The following is a 24879-nucleotide window of genomic DNA, read 5'->3' on the forward strand; positions in this document are numbered from 1 at the left end:
TGGCAACGATCACGCTCGGATGGTGCTCTTGGTACCCTACTAGCACGGGCACAAGTGCCAGTAAGGTAACAATCACAGCTGTTGCATAATTTAGTTGCAATCCTTCTTGGTTTGATTTCAAATCCCACAGAGGTCACTGTAATGGGAGATTACACAAAATTGATTTCTAACATGCACAAGTCCCTAACTTTGAAAGAAAGGGTATATGGTCCCTTATAACGATCCCAATACTTGATTAGTAACAATAATTTGTAGAATTCAACCTCTGAAGAAACTTGAAACCAGAATGTAGAAATGTAAGAAATTATTTGCAAAACATAGTCAGTGGTTGTGCTGTTTATTGTCACCTGTCTTCATTTGTAAGCTTTTATTGTTGACACTTACCTGTCCACCCATTAAGGCATTGATGTATTTCGTTGGCATTATACTGGCGAAACCAAGGGCCGTGGCATTCAATACAGCAGATGATCCTGGTAAATAAACAGCAATGATAATGATTAGGTATACTAAAAGGGGAAAAATTATCCATATGTAAAGATCTGAAAATAGAGATAACATGAGTGAGGGGCGAAAAAGTATTAATAATAATAATAATAATAATAATAATAATAAATAATGATGATGATGATGCTGATGACAATGACGACAACATGATGACAGTGGGTAACCTATTTGGAATTGAAAAAGATCTCTATGACAGTGAAAGCTGAAAAACATGACTATGTAGAACAAGAGGGAACGAAACAAGAAAGAGTAATAGCTGTGTGAAAAAGTGTCACAGCCTAGCAGTTGCGGGAAACTGTGGAAGAGGTAGACCCAGGAAGACCTGGGATGAGGTGGTGAAGCATGACCATCAAACATTACGCCTCACTGAGGCAATGACTAATGACCGAGACCTTTAGAATTATGCTGTGGTTGAGAAGACCCGGCAAGCCAAGTGAGACCATAACCCGTGGCCTATGCCAGGGATGTAACCAGCCCACTTATGTGTTCCTTTCCTTCTTTGGACACTAAACTCTGCTTGCAAAGACCTGTTGAGGCAAGTGAAATCGAAATCAAATTCAATGACAACACTGCATGACTGGCATCCGTGCTAGTGGAGCGCTAAGAGCACCATCCGAGCGTGATCGTTAGCAGGGCCGCTGACTGGCTCCCATCCCAGTGGCACGTAAAAAGCATCATTTGAGCATGATCATTACCAGTGATGCTTTACTGGCACCTGTGCTGGTGGCATGTGAAAAACAACATTTGAGCGAAGTTGTTGCCAGTGCCACTGGACTGGCTCCTGTGCAGGTGACACATAAAAAATACCATTTGAGTGTGGCTGTTGCCAGTACCGCCTGATCAGCCCTCATGCTAGCTTCTTCTCTCCTTTCCCAGTTGGGCCAACAGCAAGTTATTGTCTCTCTGTTATCCACTTGCCTTTCAACACCTGGCATAAAGCCATCTCCCTCAGTCGAGGGACCATGTCTTAAAAGTTACTTGGCAACTGCACTAGTGTTGGTGATACGAGAAAACATCCAGCACACTCTGTAAGATGGTTGCGATTGGGAAGGGCATCCAACCATAGAAACAATACCAAAAACAGACAATAGGAGCTTGCTACAGTCCTTTGGATGGTTGGATTTTGTCAAACCATCCAATCCATACCAGCATGGAATGCAGATGCTAAATGTTGAAGGTGGTGGTGATGATGATGATGATGATATAAAGCTAGCTCGTTTTCCCACAGATAAACAAACATGAGATAACAAAAAAATACTCACCACTTAGAAATATTATTGTCAAGAGAACAATGACGAAAAATGCAGTTTGATCTAGAATAGAAAATGGAGGAGAAAAAAAAAGACAAAATTATTAATTTAAAATATGCTCTTTATCTACAGAAACTGAATGTGGGAACCTCTAGAATATGAGTCATGAGCAAGTACCAGCTTGCAGGACTTTCTGAATGGCATACCTAATGGAAAATCACCTTTTAGTAGTGTGGGCCATGTCTCATGTGGTCCACTTCTCAAACAAGAAAGTGTGCATGCCTGCTCTAAATGGTTGCTCTTGCAAGAAATAGCATCCAAATCTCCCACATATCACACCCTACTGATAAGGCTCGAAAGAAATGAAGCTGGATGTGTAATGTCAGTGTGCACACACGACTGAGTGTAAGCGCCCTGAGAGAAATGGTAGACATAAGAAGCATCAGATGTGGAATGCAAGAGAGATGTCGGCGTTGGTATGGTCATGTACTGCGGATGACGAGGAGAGTTGTGTGAAGAAGTGTCACTCCTTAACAGTGGAAGGAACCTGTGGAAGAGGGAGCCCAGGAAGACATGGGATGAGGTGGTGAAGCTTGACCTTCGAATGTTGGGCTTCTCAGAGGTAATGACAGAAGACCAAGACCTCAGGCGATATGATGTGACTGAGAAGACCCGGCCAATAAAGTGAGTCCACAGCTGTAACCTACACCTGTGTCACATAACCAGCCCACTCAAAAGTACCTTGGATTGTAGGGTGACATGCCGTGCTTGAGGAGATCTATTGGGTCAAGTACATCAACATCAACAGCAATATCAAAATCAAATCAAATGGAAATTGTAGTTGTGAGCCCCCTGCCAGTAACACATAAAAAGCACCATCCGCATGTGGCTGATGCCAGAGCCGCCTTGACTGGCTTCTGTACCGTTGGCATGTAAAAAGCACCATCGATTGTGGTCAATGCCAGCTCCTCTGGCCCTTTGTGCCAGTGGCATGTAAAAAGTTCCCACTACACTCTCAGTGTGGTTGGCATTAGGAAGGGCATCCAGCTGTAGAAACACTGCCAGATCAGATTGGGACCTGGTGCAGCCTCCTGGCTTCCCAGACTCCAGTCAAACCTTCCAACCCATGCCAGCATGGAAAACGGACGTAAAACGATAATGATAATGATGATGATTAGATCAATAACTAATTTGTCTATCTATTTGTCCCTTTTGCCACTACACTTAGTGACGAGAACAGACGAAAAGTGGCTGACATTTAGAGACATTTAAGAGAATGATTTTGAAAGACATTAATGTCACAAGATAAACAGACAGATTGGAAGCTAGCTAGAGAGAGAGAGAGAGAGAGAGAGAGGGGGAGATGGTTGACACATTTCTGGAGTGTAAGTCTTCTTTATATATATATATATATATATATATATTTTTTACTTTACAATAGGTTCATTTAAAAAGCTTGCTTCCCAACCATGTGGTTTTGGGTTCATCCTTGAGAATGTATCTGGCAAACAGAAACTGAACGAAGCCTGTCACAATATCATCATCATAATCATTTTAACACCCACTTTTCTATGCTTGCACCTGTCAGATGAAGTTTCAGGTAGATTTTCTACAATCAGATGCCCATTGTGTTGCCAATCCTCACCTGTCACTTAGTAAATGTAAATGGAATACAGATCCCAGGTAAATTACCCTGCAAGACAGGTAAAATACAAATATCCTTTGCAGAGTTATGAGAAATTCAGAGTTTTTGAATTTCACTAATTTTGGGTAGCCTTGATAATGTTGTGTTAACATATATTTTCAAGGATATTAATATTAATTTTAACGTTTTTTAGATATATATGCATATGAGCGTATATATATATATATTTTTTTTTCTCTCCTTGTTTTTTTCTGTGTCCCTTTCTGTAGAAGAGCGTAGGCTCGAAACGTAAAAGACTTTTTCTATTCCTGAGCGTTATACTAATACATTTGTTTGTTTGTACTCCACCTGCCTTCGTCTTTTGTTTATTTTCGTAAACTTTCCTTTTATATATATATATATATATATATGCAATAGAAACAATTGTCAGCTTTATAAGGTGAGATCTATAATCTATATATATATAAAACAAAGGATGTCTGTGTGTGTAATATGCATTTCTAGTTTTCAATTGATTTTCACCAAACTTTACACACACATTACTTATATGCCATGGATGGTCATGCACTATAACATTTTGCTTAGAGCTCCCAATTAATGTGGCAAATTGACCAAGAAAAAAATTTCCGTACATGGGTTTTTCTCAAAAACAAAAAAAAAAGCTGTTTTACAGTCAAATTCTCTCTCTTCGACTTCTGCAGTTTTCAAGCGATTCTCTCCCTTCGACTGTTGTACTTTTCAAGCAATCATCCCACTTTTTTTTCTCTCTCTCTCTCTATTTATCTCTAATTCTGTTTCTCACTTTCACATATAGATATCTGTTTCTTTCACTCTCTCTCTCCCTCTGAAAATTGACTTCAGTGTTATTTCATATTTGTCTTCACTGTTTGTACGTCACATTATTTATTTTAAATTTTCTCCACTCAGGCTCCAGTGTCTGCTTCGGTATGATTATTGTGGTTGTTCCTAATGCCAACCACTTTACAGAATGTATTGAGAGCTTTTTCCATACCAGCAGCCCTAATGATGTCATCGTGCACCTTGCATGATGACATCATATGACCCCTGACTGAGAAGCTTTGTGCTAGATGAGGGATAAACGGATGAGAAAAGGGGGAAGAGCAGAACATGTTTTATTGCTGTAAAGGAGTCACATTTTAAAAAAGAGGGTGTGTGTGTGTGATGGGTTTCTGTAGTTTGCCTCTACCAGGTATGGGTCAACTTGAGGCTATAAAACAAAATACTTGCTCTGTGTGTCATGCAATGGTGTTGAAGCTAAAACCCGCACAAGCTTTTGGATGTAGGAGAAAAAAAAACATTAGAAGAAGCTTCTTTTTTTTATAAAAAAAAATTTATTGATACTTACAAGAGTTTGTATTGACCTTCACAAAACTTACAGTCAGCCCAAGCAGTAGCATTATCGATACGAATGACGTAGTGAAGCGGGTCTTCATGCCAACACTGAAAAAGAAGAGAAGAAAATACTTTATTATTATTATCCCCAATGCCACCATCATGATCATCTTTATTACCTATTTCTTTGTTACTCACAAGGGGCTAAACACAGAGGGGACAAACAAGGACAGGCAAACGGATTAAGTTGATTATATTGACCCCAGTGTGTAACTGGTACTTAATTTATTGACCCCGAAAGATGAAAGGCAAAGTCGACCTCGGCAGAATTTGAACTCAGAATGTAATGGCAGACGAAATACCACTAAGCATTTCGCCTGGTGTGCTAACGGTTCTACCAGCTCACCACATCTTTATTACCATCATCATCATCATCATCATGATTATTAGCTTCACCACCACTACTACAGCAACAAGAACAATATGGTGGATTGACAGAAACTTTGGAGTTTCAGACAAAATTTTTGCAGTATTTAATTACAGCCTATTATATTCTGAGTTCGAATCCTGTTGGTCATGATTTGAAATTCACATAAATCAACCTAGAAGTGGTTGGGAAACAACAGTCATTTTGAAGTCTCTTTGATGTGTCCATAAACTTAGGGACAAAATGGCACCTGTCTGTTGTTTCTAAATACAGTGATACCCAGCATGGCTTTCGACCAGGTAGGAGCTGCCTGACCCAGCTCTTACAACATTATGACTGGGTGTTGAGGCAGTTACTCAACAACTCAAATGTGGACGTAATGCACCTTGATTTTGCAAAAGCTTTTGACAAAGTGGATCATGGTATGATATGCCATAAACTGCGTGACCTTGGCATAGCTGGAAAACTTGGAGTGTGGTTACATGACTTCCTGAAAGATAGGAGTCAGGCAGTATTGGTTAATGGAGCCACCTCTATGAACACACAAATGCCCGGATAGCCACTCTGGCAAGCTATGCAGACAATATGAAAGTCTCGCAGAAAATACAGAACCCCAGCGATGTTGCACACCTGCAGCAGGAGTTGGACTCAATCTACAGATGGGCTGAGGATAATAATATGCAGTTTAATGCTGAAAAATTCCAGGCCCTGTGCTACCAGCATCCAAAACTGAATATTAAACTTACAGGATACACCGGTCCACAGGGAATTTCAATTCCAGAGCCTAAGTCTGTGAGGGACCTGGGTATCGACATGCATGATGATACCTCTTTCCAAGTGCACATTGCCAGGATGGCGACAAAGTGCAGACGACTGGCTGGGTGAATCCTAAGAACATTCAGAACCAGAGATAAGGAAACCATGATGGTCCTCTGGCGGACATTCGTCCTCAGCCACCTGAATTACTGCTCACAGCTATGGTCACCCACCAGTGTGAAATTAACAGCGGACCTTGAAGCAATCCAGAGAAGATTCACAAAGAAGATCGTCTCTTTGCAACAGCTCAGCTACTGAGAAAGGTTGAAACAGCTAAGACTCTACTTCCTGGAGAGAAGACGGGAGAGGTATGCTGGACCTTTTCCTATCGAGAGTCCCAGATGAACCTACCTCACGGCAAGAGGTGCAAATGAGGGTAGCTATATCAAACTCCATTCTTCACCAAGTGCCACATATTAGAAGAGGCTCTCAGTAATAACTGTAGCAAAACGGTGGTGCACCAGCATGGCCACAGCTCTGAGCTGAAACTACAGAAAAAAAAAAAAAACCAGTATTTTCTGCAAGTAATATTGCCTCAATAAACTTGACATATCTCAACAGAAAATAGTTTCAAAAGTAACATTCCTCAACAAAAGACAGATTGGTGTAGAGAACTGCGTTTTGCATTGTAGATTAATGAAATTTTGAGAAGTTTTGTTTGATTTCTGCACTAAAAAGATTAAATACAGTTGTCAGGTACATGATAACAAACTTCAGGTGAAGTATATTCAAATTATCATGACTAGTATCAATTTTGGTGCCAGAGATATGATAAATGGTTCTGGTATAAACTTACCTATTTCTTTACTATCCACAAGGTGCTAAACACAGAGGGGACAAACAAGGACAGACAAACGGATTAAGTCAATTACATCGACCCCAGTGCGTAACTGGTACTTAATTTATCGACCCCGAAAGGATGGAAGGCAAAGTCGACCTGGGCAGAATTTGAACTCAGAACGTAACGGCAGACAAAATACAGCTACGCATTTCGCCCGGCGTGCTAACGTTTCTGCCAGCTCACTGCCTTTTGGTATAAACTTACCGTTTTACAATTATTACCACAATTATATTACAGAGGACGTTTGAGACTGTTGCTGAAACAGCAAGGGAACTTTCAAAGTACTGTTGCAATGGTGTAACATCTGACATGTTGCCGGGCAGTGTTGTGTTTCTTAACTTGAAGTGAAAATACTGCAAAATTCAAAGAGAAATAGAATCGTTAAAAAGTTGCCATTGTTAAGGCAAAGATAAGTCAGGCAATTTATAAGAATTTACCTTAAAAGCACATTTTAAGATAAACCCTTGTAATAATAATAATAATAATGTAGCTACTATTTTACCGTTCATTATTCACTCATACAAACATGGTTTGGACTGGTGCACACTGTATGTTTGCTGTTGTAAAGTTTATTAAGAATGGTGAATGAAGGAGATTTTTCTGCTGCATCTTTTAGCCGTGAAATAAACTTCTAAACCATAGAACTGTACTCACACAACATGTTTGGCCATGGATTATATGAAACCCAGTACCTCTTACTACGGACATGACCAAGCATTCAAACGTCCCACTCCTGTCAGCATGGAAGGTGGGCATTAAACAATGACAATGATGATTGTATCAATTATTTCAGTCAAAACACACTCTTTCCATTCCCAAACAACCCCTCTGGAATCCACCCCCTGCCCATCCTTTTCCTGAAGTTGTCAAACTTTGCTTAACCCATTTGGTACCAACCTGTCTAAAACCACCTCTGGCTCTGAGTACAAATGTCTTGTTTTCAAAAGTTCTGAATTAAAATCTTCCACCAAACCTTAGTCACAATTTATGCTCCTAATAATAGCTTAGTGATAACTAAGTTATTTTACTAAATTCTTTGTTATATTCAAAATGAATTGAAAGAAACACAGAGCATCTCGAAATAAATACAGTAACAAACGGGTTAAAGAGCCTGCAGAAGCTGTGAATACAACCGTTTCCTCCAGACCAAAACCTTAAAAATTAAATGCAGTTTCTAGCTGTCCTTAATCTACCTGAAAGACCTGAAAGACAAACAGTACTACTAGCAGTACTCCTGCTGAGGAGGTTAGCAGAAAAAATATTTATTCTAACAGTATAAATGCACACATATTCTCAACCCCACAATTAAGGGTTAGGGACCTCACACACAACCTGTTCATTGTGTCTTCAAGATCTCTTCAGGATGAACAGGTTAGTGGGCTTCAAGTTCTCATTTGGCATAATTTGCTGTCAGGGTTGACTAACTCAGCCTTTAACTCTTCACCATTAGTAAGGGTTGCCCCTTTTCTTAGTTCGGTTTTCTGTTAAGGTTGCTAAATCAAAATTGCCTGGAACAGTTTGAATGGGAAATGAAGCCCAACCCCCACATATTCGCCATACATTGCTCCATCTGATTATCATTTATTCCGCAGTCTTCCAAATCATTTGGAAGGAAAAAAATATGAATTCTGTAGTTAAGATCGGAACAGAACTGGAGGAGTATTTTATGTCACAGACAAGAGAATATTGGAAGTGGTTTCTTGCAAGTCTACCAGGTAGATGGAAGAGCATTGCAGAAAACAAAGGAGAGTATATTTTAGATTCAAAAAGAACTTTATTTATCTTTATAAGCCTTTTAAGAAACACACAAAAACCGTTAGATCCACTTCAACATTTAAGTTTAATTTGTCAAAATATTTTCGTCACTTTGAGACGGTGACCTGTTCACTGACAAAACTTCGTGCAGCACAAAGTTTTGACACAAATTAAATTTAAATGTTGAAGTGAATCTAATGGTTTTTGTGTGTTTCTTAAATGGCTTATAAACATCTTCCATGCTGTAATTGTTATCGTTCCAGCACACAATCTCAGATCAGGTCACTTGCTATGCAAGTACATCTCTGTAATTTATTTATCTTAATTTTAAAAAAAAACACATTATTTATGGGATGACCAAATAGAAAGGATTACTAAAGCAGGTGTTTGGAAAATAAATTAGCAAGAGGTTTGAATTGCTTTAACCAGGAAGTTTGTCTGAGAGAACTGGATGTGGCATCAGGTACATTGGTAACGAAAGGGTTAAATATACTGCTAAGTGGATAAGCAGTCAGGATTACCAGACAAAAGAACTAATGGCTTTTACAATGTCACTAAGTACAGAGATGCACATGGTCCTGTTCCTGTATTATTTAGACTCAGCAATTACAGTATACAGGAATCTCTCTATATATAAATGGCAAAATGTCTGTGTGTGTGTCCTTTATACAAATCCACAATTTTTCAGTTAGAGGGCTCGTACTTTCTATGGTCATTCAAAACCATCCAAGGGTGGTCGTGCATATCTTTACATTTCCCCAGTCACCCCGCAAAGCCATTAAAAAATCAATAGAAGTGACATTTTTGTGAATTTTCTATCCAAAACCCAATCAAAATGCCCGAAACGTGATACGCCAATTGAATGCCAGCTAGCTGCATGTGATTGGTCGGAGATTTGGACAGTACTCGTGTGTATGTGTGCACGCATGCAGCTGTATATGCATGCACTAGCACTATGACCCGGCAACGCTGGGTCATAGTGCTAGTATTGTATAATTAATGAGTTTTTCATTAGCTTACATTACTGAATTTGAGTTGGAACACTGCTATGCACATGCACACACACACACACTCGCTCGCTCGCTCACCCACCCCTGATTAAAAACATACTCAAGAGATTATATGAAACTAAGTATAAAGTGTGAAATCCTGGCAACAACAACAACAGTGACAATAGCAACAAACAAACAAACAAACCAACCTTTTCTCCTGTGATAAAAAAGTTCCATGGCAAGAGAGTGGTAACCCCTAACAAATAAGTTATTATATAAACCAAATGATATCTGAAAAAAAGATGATAAAAAAAGGAAATTACCAGATTAATGTGAGAGACAGAGAAAACAATATAATACAAAAAGAAAAAAACCACAAAAATAAACATACACTTGCACAAGTATGTTCTTTCTTTTATTCTTTTACTTGTTTCGATTATTAGACTGTGGCCATGCTGGGGCAGTACTGCCTTGAAGACTCTTTAGTCGAATGAACTGATCCCAGGACTTATTTCAGTCTCTTTTGCCAAACCGCTAAGTTAGAGGGACACATATAAAACCAACACTGGTTGTCAAGCAGAGGTGGGGGACAAACACAGACACAAAGACTCCCCTCACCATATATATATATATATATAATATATATATATCAATTAATTAATAATTTTACCACGTAGATCGGTTATGTTAAAATAACCTTCTTTGGTAAAATTACACTAATATTCTATAATTATAATTAGGGGTCGGCTAATTGCTTCACCACATACCAATGACGTTTCATCATGTACATATTTAACCCTAGCATTTTCAAATTTTATATCTGAAAAGCTACACTGATGATGAGAAGTAAGTAAACACACTTTAATCTCGAAAAGTGTATGTGGCAAATTGGAGTCGTGTGGATTCATTATTTTTCTCTTTGCCTACGTAAAAAAGTGTGTTATTGTCTGAGAGATTCTTACGGTAGTAGGAAAGGAATTTTTAACTCCTATTTCTAAATTTGGTACGTGGTGAAGCAATTAGCTGACCCCTAATTATAATTATGCTTATAATTATAAAATGTTTGTATATATAATGGTAGAAAAGATTTGTCCAAAGTACCACACACAGGGACTGAACCCAGAATCACGTGGTTCGGAAGCAAATAATTTACCACAAAGCCATGCCTACACCTTTCTCCAAGATGTCTCTCCAGTGAAATCACACCCAGAACAGAATCAATTGTAAAGGAAACAGCTTTACTACTACACAGACATAACTGCATCCATGGAAGGTAAAAGTTGATCCTGGTGGAATTTGAACTTGAAACTTAAAGTCTAAAATGCCTTACATTTTATTTGCTCCATGCTCAACCATTCTTATCATTTCCAGCTAGAAAAAATTCATTTACATAGTGAAGTTGTGATACCTGTGCCGGTGGCACATAAAAAGCACCATCCGAATGTGGCCGTTGCCAGCGCCGCCCCGACTGGCTTCTGTGCCGGTGGCACATAAAAAGCACCATCCAAACGTGGCCGTTGCCAGTGCCGCCTTGGCTGGCTTCCGTGCTGGTGGCACGTTAAAAGCTCCGACCGATCGTGGCCGATGCTGGACCCCCCTGGCACCTGTGCAGGTGGCACATAAAAAGCACCCACTACACTCGCGGAGTGGTTGGCGTTAGGAAGGGTATCCAGCTGTAGAAACTCTGCCAGATCAGACTGGAGCCTGGTGCAGCCCCTGGCTTCCCAGACCCCGGTCGAACTGTCCAACCCGTGCTAGCATGGAAGACGGACGTTAAACGATGATGATGATGATGATGATGATGATGATGATGATGATAGTGATATCACACATGCATCTGCACACTCACATAGACACACACACATACAAATTACATGCCAACGAGGATCTTCAATATGGTTGCTTAACCTGTTAGAAATAGCAGTCAAATTTCTTTTAAATCACCACATTAGACAATCAGTTCCTGAGTTTTAGTGGCTATGGTTCTGGGTTCGGTCCCACTGCGTGGCACCTTGGGCAAGTGTCTTCTACTATAGCCTCGGGCCGACCAAAGCCTTGCGAGTGAATCTGGTAGACAGAAACTCAAAGAAGCCCGTCATATATGTATATATATATGTGTATGTATGTGTGTGTATATGTTTGTGTGTCTGTGTTTGCCTCCCCCAACATCGCTTGACAACCGATGCTGGTGTGTTTACATCCCTGTAACTTAGCAGTTTGGTAAAAGAGACCGACAGAATAAGTACTAGGCTTACAAAGAATAAGTCCTGGGGTCGACTTGCTCGACTAAAGGCAGTGCCCCAGCATGGCCGCAGTCAAATGACTGAAACAAGTAAAAGGGTAAAAGGAAAATAGAGGAATGTGACAGTCCGAATGCCTTGATCACAGAGCTATGTGATAAAGCTTCAACTGAGGCTAAACAACACCCACCCATGTAATTAAGCTAGTTACATTAGCTATTATTAATGATTGTATAATGGCAAAAGTAATTAAAAATAAATTAGTAATGACCTAATTATTAATTGGTGTTATTGAGGTCGATGTAATTGACTCAATCTGTTTGTCTGTCCTTGTTTGTCCTCTCTGTGTTTAGCCCCTTGTGGGTAGTAAAGAAATAGGGGTTTCATTTAGATTTATGTTCTGAGTTTAAATCTTATTTTCATCCAGCTCTATAAAATAAGTACCAGCTGTGCACTGGGGATCAATGTCATCAACTATCTCTTTCCCCTAAAATTGTCGCCTTTGAGTCAAAGTTTGAAATGATTATTATTAGTCAACTAGTTAATCATTTAACTAATTGACTGTTGGATTAATTGTGTGGTTGATCAATCAATCAGTTGAGTTCATCAGAATCCCGAGTGCAACCCTGATGAAGTTGCAAATGATGGACGAACTCATCTGATTGAAGAATGAATGGCTGAACAATTAAAGAAACACTCCAGAGGTTAATTGGTTCAATGATTAACGAGAGAAAGGGATTATCTTTCTACTTACTTGTCAATAGGTGTGGGGCCTTGGTTGATTAGAGACTCCGATTCTTCCATCTTTAATTTTGATCAAACTTTTTCGTTATACTTAAAATAAATTAATGGAAAGCTGAAAAACAAAGACAAAAAAAAAATAGAAAATCAAGTGAAATCTTTAAAAATTATTTTGGAGTTAATACGATTGTATTTGATGGCAAAACAGCCACATGGACATGAAAGATGCACCCCAGTTTCAGCAGACATTATCCAGGAAGAGGAAAAAATCTTTTTGGGGCATTAACCATTTAGCATTCAGCTTACTCTGTCAAAAGTATTGCTTATTTATTCACATTGTTTTGAATTAATCATGGATTATCTTGTAGCTTTGGAATTTCAATAAAGGGATTGTTTATTTTTAGAATGACATTGTCAGGTAGGTATGAGAGGCCAGAGCTGACTAGTATGAACATAAAAACAGGTAGAATATTTGGGTTGGATATGTTAGTTTAAATACATATTTCTTTACTACCCACAAGGGGCTAAACACAGAGAGGACAAACAAGGACAGATAAATGGATTAAGTCGATTATATCAACCCCAGTGCATAACTGGTACTTATTTAATCGACCCCGAAAGGATGAAAGGCAAAGTTGACCTCGGCAGAATTTGAACTGAGAACGTAGCGGCAGACGAAATACCGCTAAGCATTTCGCCCGGTGTGCTACCGATTCTGCCAGCTCGCCACCAGTTTTAATATCATATTGTTAAAGCATGTAATATGTAAAGCTGTCTAGCAGTACATTACAAAACAACAGTACAAATAATAATAATAATAATATAATAATAATAATATTATTATTAAATGCCAAGAAAGTATAAAAAATGTCAGCGGGGGGATCCTTAGAAGTAGTAAACAGTTTCTGTTACTTAGGTGACCATGTTAGAAGTGGAGGAGATAGTTCTGAAAGCGTAGCTGCTACAATAAGAACAGGCTGGGAAAGTTCAGGGAGCCACTACCTCTGTTAGTGATGAAGGGCCTGTCCCTCAGAGTGAAAGGCAGGTTGTATGATACCTGTGTATGAACAGCTATGCTACATGGCAATGAGACATGGGCTGTGACTACTGAGGACATACAAGGCTTTGGTCAGCCTGTGGCTATAGTAGAAGACACTTGCCCAAGGTGCCATGCAGTGGGACTGAACCCAGAACCATAGCCACTAAAACTCAGGAACTGATTGTCTAATGTGGTGATTTGAAAGAAACGAAGCCTGCATGCTCTGCTGTCACTGTGCATATGACTAAGTGTAAGTGATTTGAGAGAAAAGCTAGGGATGTGAGGCATCAGATGTAATGTGCAAGAGAGAAGACTGTGCTGGGATGGTCATGTAATGTGTACGAATGGAGACAGATGCATCAAAAAATGCCAATCTCTAATTGTGGAGGGAACATGTAAAAGGGGTAGACTCAGGAAGAGGAAGTGGTGAGAAAGGATCTTCTGATGTTGGGACTCACAAAAGGGGTGACAGCGGATTGAGACTCCTGGTGGTTTGCTGGAGAAGACACTTAAAAGCTAAGTAAGATCAGGGTTGCCCTTGCATACAGGCATGTCCCCTGCATCCCACTTCAGCTGATCATTCCTAACTTTGTAGGGTCGTGGGTGCTGGTGCCTCATTAAAAAGCACCTAGTCCACATTCTGTAAAGTGGCATTGGGAAGGGCATCCAGCCATAAAAACCCTGCCAAAGCAGACAGCTGGAGTCTGGTGTAGCTCCCTGGCTTGCCAGCTTCTGTCAAACCATCCAACTCAAGCCAAACCCATCCCAGCATAGAAAATGGATGTTAAATGATGATGATGATGTTAGACAGTAGGGGCCATTTGGACTAAAATTAGTCTATAATAGTGTCAGGGACAAAATCAGCTTATGGGAGGTCCAGCTTTGCTCATAGGATCTGGGGTGAGTTTTGGAACATTTTTCTGGGAAAAAAGTGCATTTTATCTATATATTACTAAAACTTTGTGATTGCTTGTGTTCTTGCTTGCGTGCATGCTTGTCTGTAATTTGATACAGCCAAATCGGTGCATAATGGGAAAATACTCTGAAAGTACCCCTGAAATGTGAAAACAAATGGAACAAAACAAGTTTTGCATAAATTGGACCATGGGATTCCTGTACCTTGAACTATTGGTGAACCAGCAGGTAATCTTGTACATCATTAAATATGGTAAATCAGTTCATCATAACATTATTACCGTTATCACCATGACTATCACTATTTATTTCTAAAATCATAAAAACAATTATTATCGTTCATATCAGTTTTATAATTAACCTCATCAAAATTATCATTAACACCATTGCTACAAGCAGTTAGAATTATCAGCACAACAATATACTACCAGGTTAATGATAAAATTATCAACACAATTATAATTGAAGTAACAATAATTATATAATAATAATTTCTTTTATTTGCCACGAAAGCAACAAATGAGGAGGACATTACAGGGATAGTTTACAGTTTGTGTGTGTCAGTTTACATAAAAAATGAGGGGAGGAACCTAAAACAAGGGTCAATTAAGAAACCCCACAGATCTAGGATCGACCTGATCATCAAGGGCACAAACCCTCACCTAACTGTTCCTCATCAATCTACAGGTACATGATTATAGTAGATGTATTACCCATCTTTTGACCAATGAGGAAGGGTGTCTAGCCTCAATCCTTTCAACCTCTTTCACCAGGTCCACAATACAGAGGAATACTGCCAACCCTGCTTTGTTGAAGGTGGGTGATGAGGTGAACCTCATCCTACATGTGACACTACATGAGTGAAAGCAGTCTGGTTTTCTCACTCTGTCTGCCTCTTCAGTAGTCCTGCCTGTAGAGTTTATCCTGAACTAGCAGTGCCCTTTGACAGCACTATCAGGCAAGGGATTTCTGGAAAATTAGTCCCTGAAACAGACCCTCATCAATACCCAGAGTTTCTCACTCACCACTAGATTCTTAAATATTGCAAACATAGAACTTCTACTGACTGCATTGCTCAACCTGTAGAGAACAATGAGTGCCTGATGACATTCCAGGTGCCATTAATTATAATAATAATAATAATAATAATAATAATAATAATAATAATAATAATATAGGAATCTTAGAAAAGACTAGCACTATGACCCGGCATAGTGCTCGTGCATGCATATACAGCTGCATGCGTGCACACATATACGCGAGTACTGTCCAAATCTCCGACCAATCACATACAGCTAGCTGGCATTCAATTGGCGTATCAAGTTTCGGGCATTTTGATTGGGTTTTGGATAGAAAATTCACAAAAAAGTCACTTCTATTGATTTTTTAATGGCTTTGCGGGGTGACTGGGGAAATGTAAAGATGTGCATGACCACCCTTGGGTGGTTTAGAATGACCATAGAAAGTGCGAGCCCTCTAACTGAAAAATAGTGAATTTGTATAAAGGGGACACACACACACACACACACAGACATTTTGTCATTTATATATATAGAGATTCTTGTGATTTGATGAAACTTCTGATCACCAGACTTCAAGACAGCATCCCTGCTAAGTAATGTAGCATGCAATAACTTTAATGATGATGATGATCAGAAGAATCCTTTCTATTATGGGCACAAGGTAAAAATATTGTTCATGGCAGTGGAGGGATAGAAACTTAATAATAATAATGATGATGGTGATGATGATGATGATGATGAGCAGCAGCAGTGCCAAGCAGTGGCTCTCATGGCTTCTGATCTTAACTGATTGGAAGTGTTCTCATGTACATTGTTTTGTCTTGGTATAAAAGATGGGCTAACAACAAATATTCTGCTCAATACCACAGATTTGCTTGTCAGTTGTTTGACCTTAACCAGTTGAGTATGTCCCTTAGTGGCTGACGATATGTGCATCCCTGATCACGAGCACAAGTAGTAGGGGAGCATCATAGCCATGTGTTGGGAGGGATTCTTTGGGGTTTGAATAATTCACCTCTGGAAACATGGTTGTTTTGTTCAACATCCTTAAACAACCCTTATTCAGGGACCTTTTGAGTGGGATGGGTTACTCAACCAGAAGAAAATTCCAACTGGGCCCCACCTACAAGCTCATGGAGCTTTTTATCTTGATATGAGATCACAATGTCGCGCACATATGGTTGTGATGCATGTGCCTAGTGCACCCTTATCAGACGGGTAATCATAATGGGTATATTTTGTATATTTTACCCCAGTGTCATTTTGATGGCATGCACTGCTCTCTCACTTAATAATAATAATAATAATAATAATAATAAGAAGAAGAAGAAGAAGAAGAAGAAGAAGAAGAAGAAGAAGAAGAAGAAGAAGAAGAAGAAGAAGAAGAAGAAGAAGAAGAAGAAGAAGAAGAAGAAGAAGAAGAAGAAGAAGAAGAAGAAGAAGAAGAAGAAGAAGAAGAAGAAGAAGAAGAAGAGAAGTACAATGATGAAGATATATTGAAAATGAACATACATTTCACCCTTAACCCAATATTAAACACACATTATTCCTACAAACTAATAGTAACATATATTATTCCGACAGGTAACTGCCAAACACATTATTCTCACCTGCCTGTTGCCACCAATTATTCTTCCTACCTTATTGTTAAACAGTCTGCATTTAGTTGGCCATGAAAGATACATCTGAATACTACAACCAACAATTTTTCATAAGACTTTAATTTTTTGTTGTCTTGTTTGTTCATTGTTTTACAATATCCAACACCATGAAACATAAACTGACAACAGGTAGCTGTAGTCTCATCAATTAAAAGAGTCTGGCTAGAAACACGCAGCTCATTACTTTCCTACATTTTTTAGTTGTTATTTGCATTTTTTGGCAATTGGCCTGCATCTTTTGCATATTTACTGCTACTTCTGGGAATGGTAGTTCACTTCCACTTACTCTTAGAAATATTATAGTCATCTTAATTATTATTGTATGTGTTATGATCATCTCTTTTATTATCACACCTGTGTAAAGCAGCAAGCTGGCAGACTCGTTAGCATGGTGGGTAAAATATTTAGCAGCATTTTGTTCATTTTCATGTTCTGAGCCCAAATTCTGCTTTCATCCTTTGTATCAATAAAATAAGTACCAGGTGAACACTGTGGTCAGTGTTATTGACTTATTGCTACTCAAAAATTGCTGGCCTTGTGCCAAGATTTGATATCATTATCACACCTGTAGTGTGTGTTAGTTCAGTTGAACAATTTGATAATAAAATTTTAAGTTTTCCAATTAGATAAATTCATCAAGTAAATAGAAGATAAAACAGTGATTTTTTTAAATGTTGCATATGACTTCTATTGTTTTTGAATGTTATAATAATCAAGGTTTTTAATGGAAGATGTGAAATGAAGGAAAGGTGGGACAAGAGAGATGTGAGAGGAGAGAGATGATGATGATCATCATCATCGTTTAACGTCTGTTTTCTATGCTAGCATGGGTTGGACGATTTGACTAAGGTCTGGCGAACCAGATGGCTGCACCAGACTCCAATCTGATCTGGCAGAGTTTCTACAGCTGGATGCCCTTCCTAATTCCAACCACTCCGAGAGTGTAGTGGGTGCTTTTACGTGCCACCGACACGAGGGCCAGTCAGGTGGTACTGGCAGTGGCCATGCTCAAATGGTGCTTTTTATGTGCCACCTGCCCAGGAGCCAGTCCAGCGGCACTGGCAACGGCCTCGCTCGAATGTTTTTTCACGTGCCAGCAAGGCAATGCAGGTGGGCATGGCTGTGTGGTTAGAGAGCTTGCTTCCTAGCTACATGGTTTCAGGTTCAGTCCCACTGCGTGGCACTTTGGGTAAGTGTCTTCTGCTATAGCCTCGGGCCAACCAAAGCTTTGTGATTGAATTTGGTTGGCGGAAGTTAGTGCCGTGTGTATATATGTGTGCGTAGGTGCTTGTGCCTCTCCAAGATGATAGATGACAGAGATGCAATAAGAGAGAGATATGAGATGAAAAAGATTTGAGAGGATAGAGGTGGTAGATGAGAGAAATGAAAGTGGTCTGAGATGTAGGATGATAGAGATGTAGAATGAGAACAATATGAGATAACAGAGAAGTGAGAGGGGAGAAATAAGAGATAAATGATGAGAGGTGCATCAGAGATATGAGAGATAAAAGAGATGTGATGTGACAGAGATGAGGAATGAAGGTGAAAGTGGCATGAGAAGAAAAAGACATGATGACAAGGATGTGAAATGTGAAATGATCAAAGTCTTAAATGACAGACATGAAATATCATAGGATATATGATTACCAACTTCCAAATTTGCATAATGTATTTTCTAGTAGTTCCTATCAGGGCATTCTACTTCGCTTCTGTTGGGGGAAGGTAACAGATCACGTAGAAAAGTTACCTGCAGCAGACTGGTAACCTACTTCAAGGAAGAATGGTCTTCCCTGGTTTTATGCAGTGAAACTGGGGTGAATCCACAATGGCCCTTACAAGCCACTGGAAATTGAGGAAGCATTTTATATTACAATGTCAAGTGCTTATGATCCTGTTACGTATAGTTTAATTGGTCTCGCCTCACAAAATGGACGTTACCAAGAAAAATGTTCAGATAAGCATCTCTTGTTTGTCCAACCTAGCATACAACTAATCCTCACTTTATAGCCCTCATATTATTATTATTATTATTATTATTATTATTATTATTATTATTATTATCATCATCATCAAGTGTTTCAAATTGCAAGAAAGTGTCTGGGAGAAAATCTCAGCATCATAAGAGAGAAATGTGTCCTCATGGATAATGTTTCACTTGCATTTAATGAGTCTGCAAAGAAAGATACTTAGAAACACTGCTATGAAAGGCTGCTAAATGAAGGGAATGAATGGGAGAAGGAGAATCTGCCAATTGTTGGCCCAACTGAGGGACCTGCTATCTGAAACAACAATACCTTGGTAGATAAAGCAATTAAGGATATGAAGTCAAGGAAAGCCCTCAGCCCAACAGGAATCATTGCTGGGAAGGTTAAAGTATCTGGCAGTGTGGGTTATGGTCTAGTCATCCATATAGTTAACCAGGTGGAACATGAAGGAGTTATACCCAATGACTGCTGTAGCAGCACCATAATCAACTGCTACAAAGGTAAAGGTAAAAATAATTACAGGTGTATCAAACCATGTACTGTCCTATATTTAGAATATATGTCCACGGGCATATGGCCTAGTGTTTAAGAGTGCGAGCTATTAACCCCAAGATTCCGAGTTCGATTCCAAGCAGTGACCTGAACAATAATAATAATAATAACATCGAAAAATACCTTAGGAATGAGAACCCAGGTTCGAAATTTCCCCAAGACACTTGATGAAGGCTGAAGGGTATATCAGCTGAAACGTTAACAACAAACAAGATGAGGACAAATATCCGTCAAATGTAAATAATGTCCAGAACCATGTAGTTGGAAGGCAAACCTCTTATCACACAACTCTCCTGTAATATGTGTGTGTGTGTGTGTGTGTGTGTGTGTGTAAAACAATGCCAATCTGGTCACAGTCCAATGAGTAAAATCAGTTTTTATCAGTTTTTATATTGCTGATTTTTTTTTGTTTTTTGTTTTTTAGATAACGTATGAGAATGAGAGTTAATTCCTGGTCTTGGCCTTGAACTTAGCAGAACACTAATGAATGACTTTTTACTAAAACAGCTTTCACCATGAATGTCTAAAGATTTCCTTGCTATCAATAGTTCTGTAACAATTAATGAATTTCAAGCCTTTGTACTTGGCTTTTGTTGACTTGCAGAAAGCCTTTGACAGGGTCCCCCGATCCCTTATCTGGTGGTCAATGCGGAAACTGGGGATAGATGAGTGGCTGATAAGACCTGTAGAAGCTCTGTACAGGGACGCTGTCAATAAGGTGAGGGTTGGCAACAAGTATAGTGAAGTATTCCGAGTAGAAGTAGGGGGTTGACCAAGGATCGGTCCTCAGCCCCCTCTTGTTCATTATAGTCCTCCAGGCAATAACAAAGGAATTCAAGACAGGCAGCCTCTGGGAGCTCCTCTATGCTGATGACCCTGCTCTAATAGCCAAGTCACTGTCAGAACTGAAGTTTAGGGTGTGGAAGCAAGGTCTAGAATCGAAGGGCCTTAGGGTTAACCTAGCCAAAATGAGGTCTTAGTAAGTAGGAAGGCTGTCAAATCACAACCCCACTCAGGTGGATGGCCTTGCTTGCTCTGTAGAAAAGGCGTGGGTAGAAACTCCATACAATGTACCTGATGTAAGCTATGGACACTCAAAAGGTGCAGCAATATCAAATGAATTGGACAGTTTGTGAGGAGCCAGCAGAAGACGTGTTTTGGCAGGGGTTTTATGGCTTGATGCCCTTCTGAACACCAACTAAGCAGCAGAATGTATAGAGCTACACACCCACACACACAAGTTGGTGAATGCTGGCATAATCCTTACCTTCAGCTCATCTTTGGTGTTACAAGGAGTTTTGTTGATCTCTTGCTCAACTATGCACCACACATAATAATCAAGGCGGTTGCAGTCTGGAGAGTTAGGTGACCAGATGTTAAGGAAGATATGGTCACAGAAATTGTCTGACAACCACAACTGGATTCTCCTGCTTGTGTGGCATGGCGCAGAGTCTCGTTGTCTGACATAGGGTCTTCCAGCAGCCACCCTCTTGACTTCCTTCAGGCACTTGATGTAGGCCTGTGTTGAGTCTGAGGCCGTGTGGGAAGATGAAAGGAGGTATGACATTACCATCACTAGTAATCACTCCAAACACCATGATGTTGATTGGATGTTTGATCTTTATCACTTTCGGTACATGTTTTGAGGACATGGCAAACCAACGGTTGTTCTGTGTTTACCATCTGTTCTTATTGGAGCTTTCATTTTGCCATAGCACCTTACCATCCGTTTTGTGTGAAGCCTTTAGAATTTGGTCAGCGTTTAACACACATGTAGAAAAGTTTGACTGGGGACTGTTGGTGCTGCTGTCTACAGTTGCTTTTTGAGCAAGAGAGAGAAAAAGAGAGTTTACTAAGAAGTAGAAGAGAGGGTGAAAATTCCCATGAAGGGGAGAGAACTGCTTCAGAGTTGATATATCTACTACATACGTGGAAAATTCTGTCTGTGTGTTTGTTTGTGGTGTTGTTAGCTAACTCCTCCTACATTGTTTTATTAATTTTGATGTCAGTCAGTCAGTCCACCTGTGCATGCCTTCCTTCTTGTGACACTTGTGAAGACCTGTTGAGGCAAGTGAAAATCAAAACAAATCAAAATAGATGAACATCAATGGAATCTGTATCTTTGTGGTACCAGTGCCGGTGGCACACACTTTGTGGTACCAGTGCCGGTGGCACACAAGAGAACCATCCGAACGTGGCCATAGCCAGTTCCGCATCGACCGGCCTCCGTGCTGTGGGCACGTAACAAACACCATCCGATCATGGCCGTTCGCCAGCCTCATCTGGCACCTGTGTCGGTGGCACATAAAAACACCTTCCGAAGACCCAGCAAGACTAGTCAGTCCACCTGTGCATACCTTCCTTCTTGTGACACTTGTGAAGACCGGTTGAGGCAAGTGAAAATCAAATCAAATCAAAATAGACAAAATAGATGAACATCAATGGAATTTGTATCTTTGTGGTACCAGTGCCTGTGGCACACAAGAAATCCATCAGTGCTGTAGTCAGTGCGGTGGGCACATGACAAACACCATCCGATCGTGGCCGTTCGCCAGCCTCATCTAGCACCTGTGTCGGTGGCACATAAAAACACCATCCGAAGACCCGGCAAGACTAGTCAGGCCATAACCCATGGCCCCTACCTGGGACGTAGTCAGTCCACCTGTGCATACCTTCCTTCTTGTGACACTTGTGAAGACCTGCTGAGGCAAGTGAAAATCAAAACAAATCAAAATAGATGAACATCAATGGAATTTGTATCTTTGTGGTACCAGTGCCGGTGGCACGTGGCACATAAGAAAACCATCCGAACGTGGCCGTAGCCAGTACCGCATCGACTGGCCTCCGTGCTGTGGGCACGTAACAAGCACGATCCGATCGTGGCCGTTTGCCAGCCTCATCTGGCACCTGTGTCGGTGGCACATAAAAACACCATCCGAGCGTGGCCGTCTGCCAGCCTCGTCTGGCACCTGTGTCGGTGGCACATAAAAAACACCATCCGAGCGTGGCCGTCTGCCAGCCTCGTCTGGCACCTGTGTCGGTGGCACATAAAAAACACCATCCGAGCGTGGCCGTCTGCCAGCCTCGTCTGGCACCTGTGTCGGTGGCACATAAAAAACACCATCCGAGCGTGGCCGTCTGCCAGCCTCGTCTGGCACCTGTGTCGGTGGCACATAAAAAACACCATCCGAGCGTGGCCGTTTGCCAGCCTCGTCTGGCACCTGTGTCGGTGGCACATAAAATCACCCACTACACTCTCGGAGTGGTTGGCGTTAGGAAGGGCATCCAGCTGTAGAAACACTGCCAGATCTGACTGGACTGGTGCAGCTTTCGGGCTCCCCAGACCCCAGTTGAACCGTCCAACCCATGCTAGCATGGAAAGCGGACGTTAAATGATGATGATGATGATGATGATGATGAAACTCGACATATGAGTAGAACTCATGTCTGGAAACCTCATGACATACTTAGATTGTTGAAAAAAATCAATAATAGGGCCTCTGGAAGGGATCCTTATATCTACTACATATAACAAATTTATTTTATAAAATAGCAAAGGGAAATAACCCATTTGCTCCTGGAAGGGATCCTTAATATAGCCAAGGGAAACAACCCATTTATCTTTGTAAATCAATTGGTATAAATCAAATTGAGTATGCTTATTTCTTAGTATTTGAACTGTTAGACTTATTTTCGCAATTTATCCAGTACAACCCTTTAACAAGTAAATAGTATTTTCCTAAACAATAGAGTCACTTATTTCAGTTAGTGACTTATTCATGAATATACCAACACTACCACCGTTGAGGATAATATCCTATGGGAATGTACAAAAACCCTTTTCAGAGTTATTTACTTTGAATTGTTATTATCTCATATCTGATTAAGCCTGTTATTACGTAACACACTTCACGATTTTAGTATACATACCTTATTAGTATTTTCTCCTAAGTTTCTATATGCTCTGGGAACGTATTAAAGCCCATTTTGGGGCTACTTTATTTGAATTCTTACTATCGGGTAATTAATTTCATGCTATTACATAACTGACTTACAATTTGGGTATTCATAACTTATTGGGAATTCCTAAAAACAAGATCCTGTGTAAGACAGTTCAGTATTCTATGTAAATGCACAAAAACCATTTTAAGCACTACATACTTTGTACTGTTGTTACTGGATTAGCAAAACAATTCTGAGAACGGAACCAAGGGATAAGCCCCACTTTCCCGCGAATTACCGGATACATCAGCTAGTATATATATATATATATATATATACACTGTTGTGTCTGGGGAGAGTCATTCTCTTTTAGTGCCTCATAATTTAACATACTCCCCAGTAAAATATCCACTTATTTCTTTTTTATTTTCAACCTTTTCAATACTTTTGACTCTTGAAAAGGTTGCAAGATGGAACCTGTAGAAGAGGTAGACCCAGGAAGACATAGGATGAGGTGGTGAAGCATGACCTTCGAACGTTGGGCCTCACAGAGGCAATGACAGGAAACTAGGACCTTTGGAGATACACTGTGATTGAGAAGACCTGGCGACTAAAGTGAGAGTGCAGCCATGGCCAATGCCAGTGTTGTATATCCAGCCCATTTCAGAGTACCTTTGATGTGTTGGGCAATATAATATGCTTGAGAAGACCTGTTGAGTCAAGTAAAACCAATATCATAGCTGTGGCCAGTGCCCCCTAATAGGCTCCCATGCCGGTGGCACATAAAAAGCACCAACCAAACATGACTGATGCCAGTACCCCTTGATTGGCTCTTGTGCCGGTGGCATGTAAACAGCACCATCCGAACATGGCTGATGCTAGTGCCCCTGGACTGGCCCCTGTGCCGGTGGCATGTAAAAGCACTATCCAAACATGACCGATGCCAGGCCCACCTGACTGACTCCTGTGCTGGTGACATGTAAAAAGCACCCACTAACTCTCAGAGTGGTTGGTGTTAGGAAGGGAATCCAGCTGTAGAAATTTTGTCTGATCAGATTGGAGCCTGGTGCAGCCATTGGCTCTCCAGACCTCAGTCAAACCATCCAACCCATGCCAGCATGGAAAATGGACGTTAAACGATGATGATGATATATATGCGCATATGTACATGTGTGTATATAAATATACATGTGTATATA

The 24879-nt window shown here is 40.2% G+C and overlaps 1 protein-coding gene across 1 annotated transcript in view; it reads right to left on the minus strand.

Moving 5' to 3' along the window:
- The window catches only part of LOC115217122 (equilibrative nucleoside transporter 3), a 47775-nt gene that overhangs the window by 16755 nt on the left and 6141 nt on the right, over window positions 1-24879 (minus strand). The window contains exons 2-7 of the mRNA XM_029786726.2: window positions 12578-12679; window positions 9793-9874; window positions 7041-7189; window positions 4766-4860; window positions 1767-1817; window positions 385-470 (exon numbers count right to left, since the gene is read on the minus strand). Of these exons, the coding sequence (XP_029642586.1) occupies window positions 385-470; window positions 1767-1817; window positions 4766-4860; window positions 7041-7189; window positions 9793-9874; window positions 12578-12627 (513 nt within the window). The 5' untranslated portion in view covers window positions 12628-12679. The remainder of the gene's footprint in view (window positions 1-384; window positions 471-1766; window positions 1818-4765; window positions 4861-7040; window positions 7190-9792; window positions 9875-12577; window positions 12680-24879) is intronic.

Source organism: Octopus sinensis, linkage group LG11, assembly GCF_006345805.1.
Source record: "Octopus sinensis linkage group LG11, ASM634580v1, whole genome shotgun sequence".
NCBI classification, from domain to species: Eukaryota; Metazoa; Mollusca; class Cephalopoda; order Octopoda; family Octopodidae; genus Octopus; species Octopus sinensis.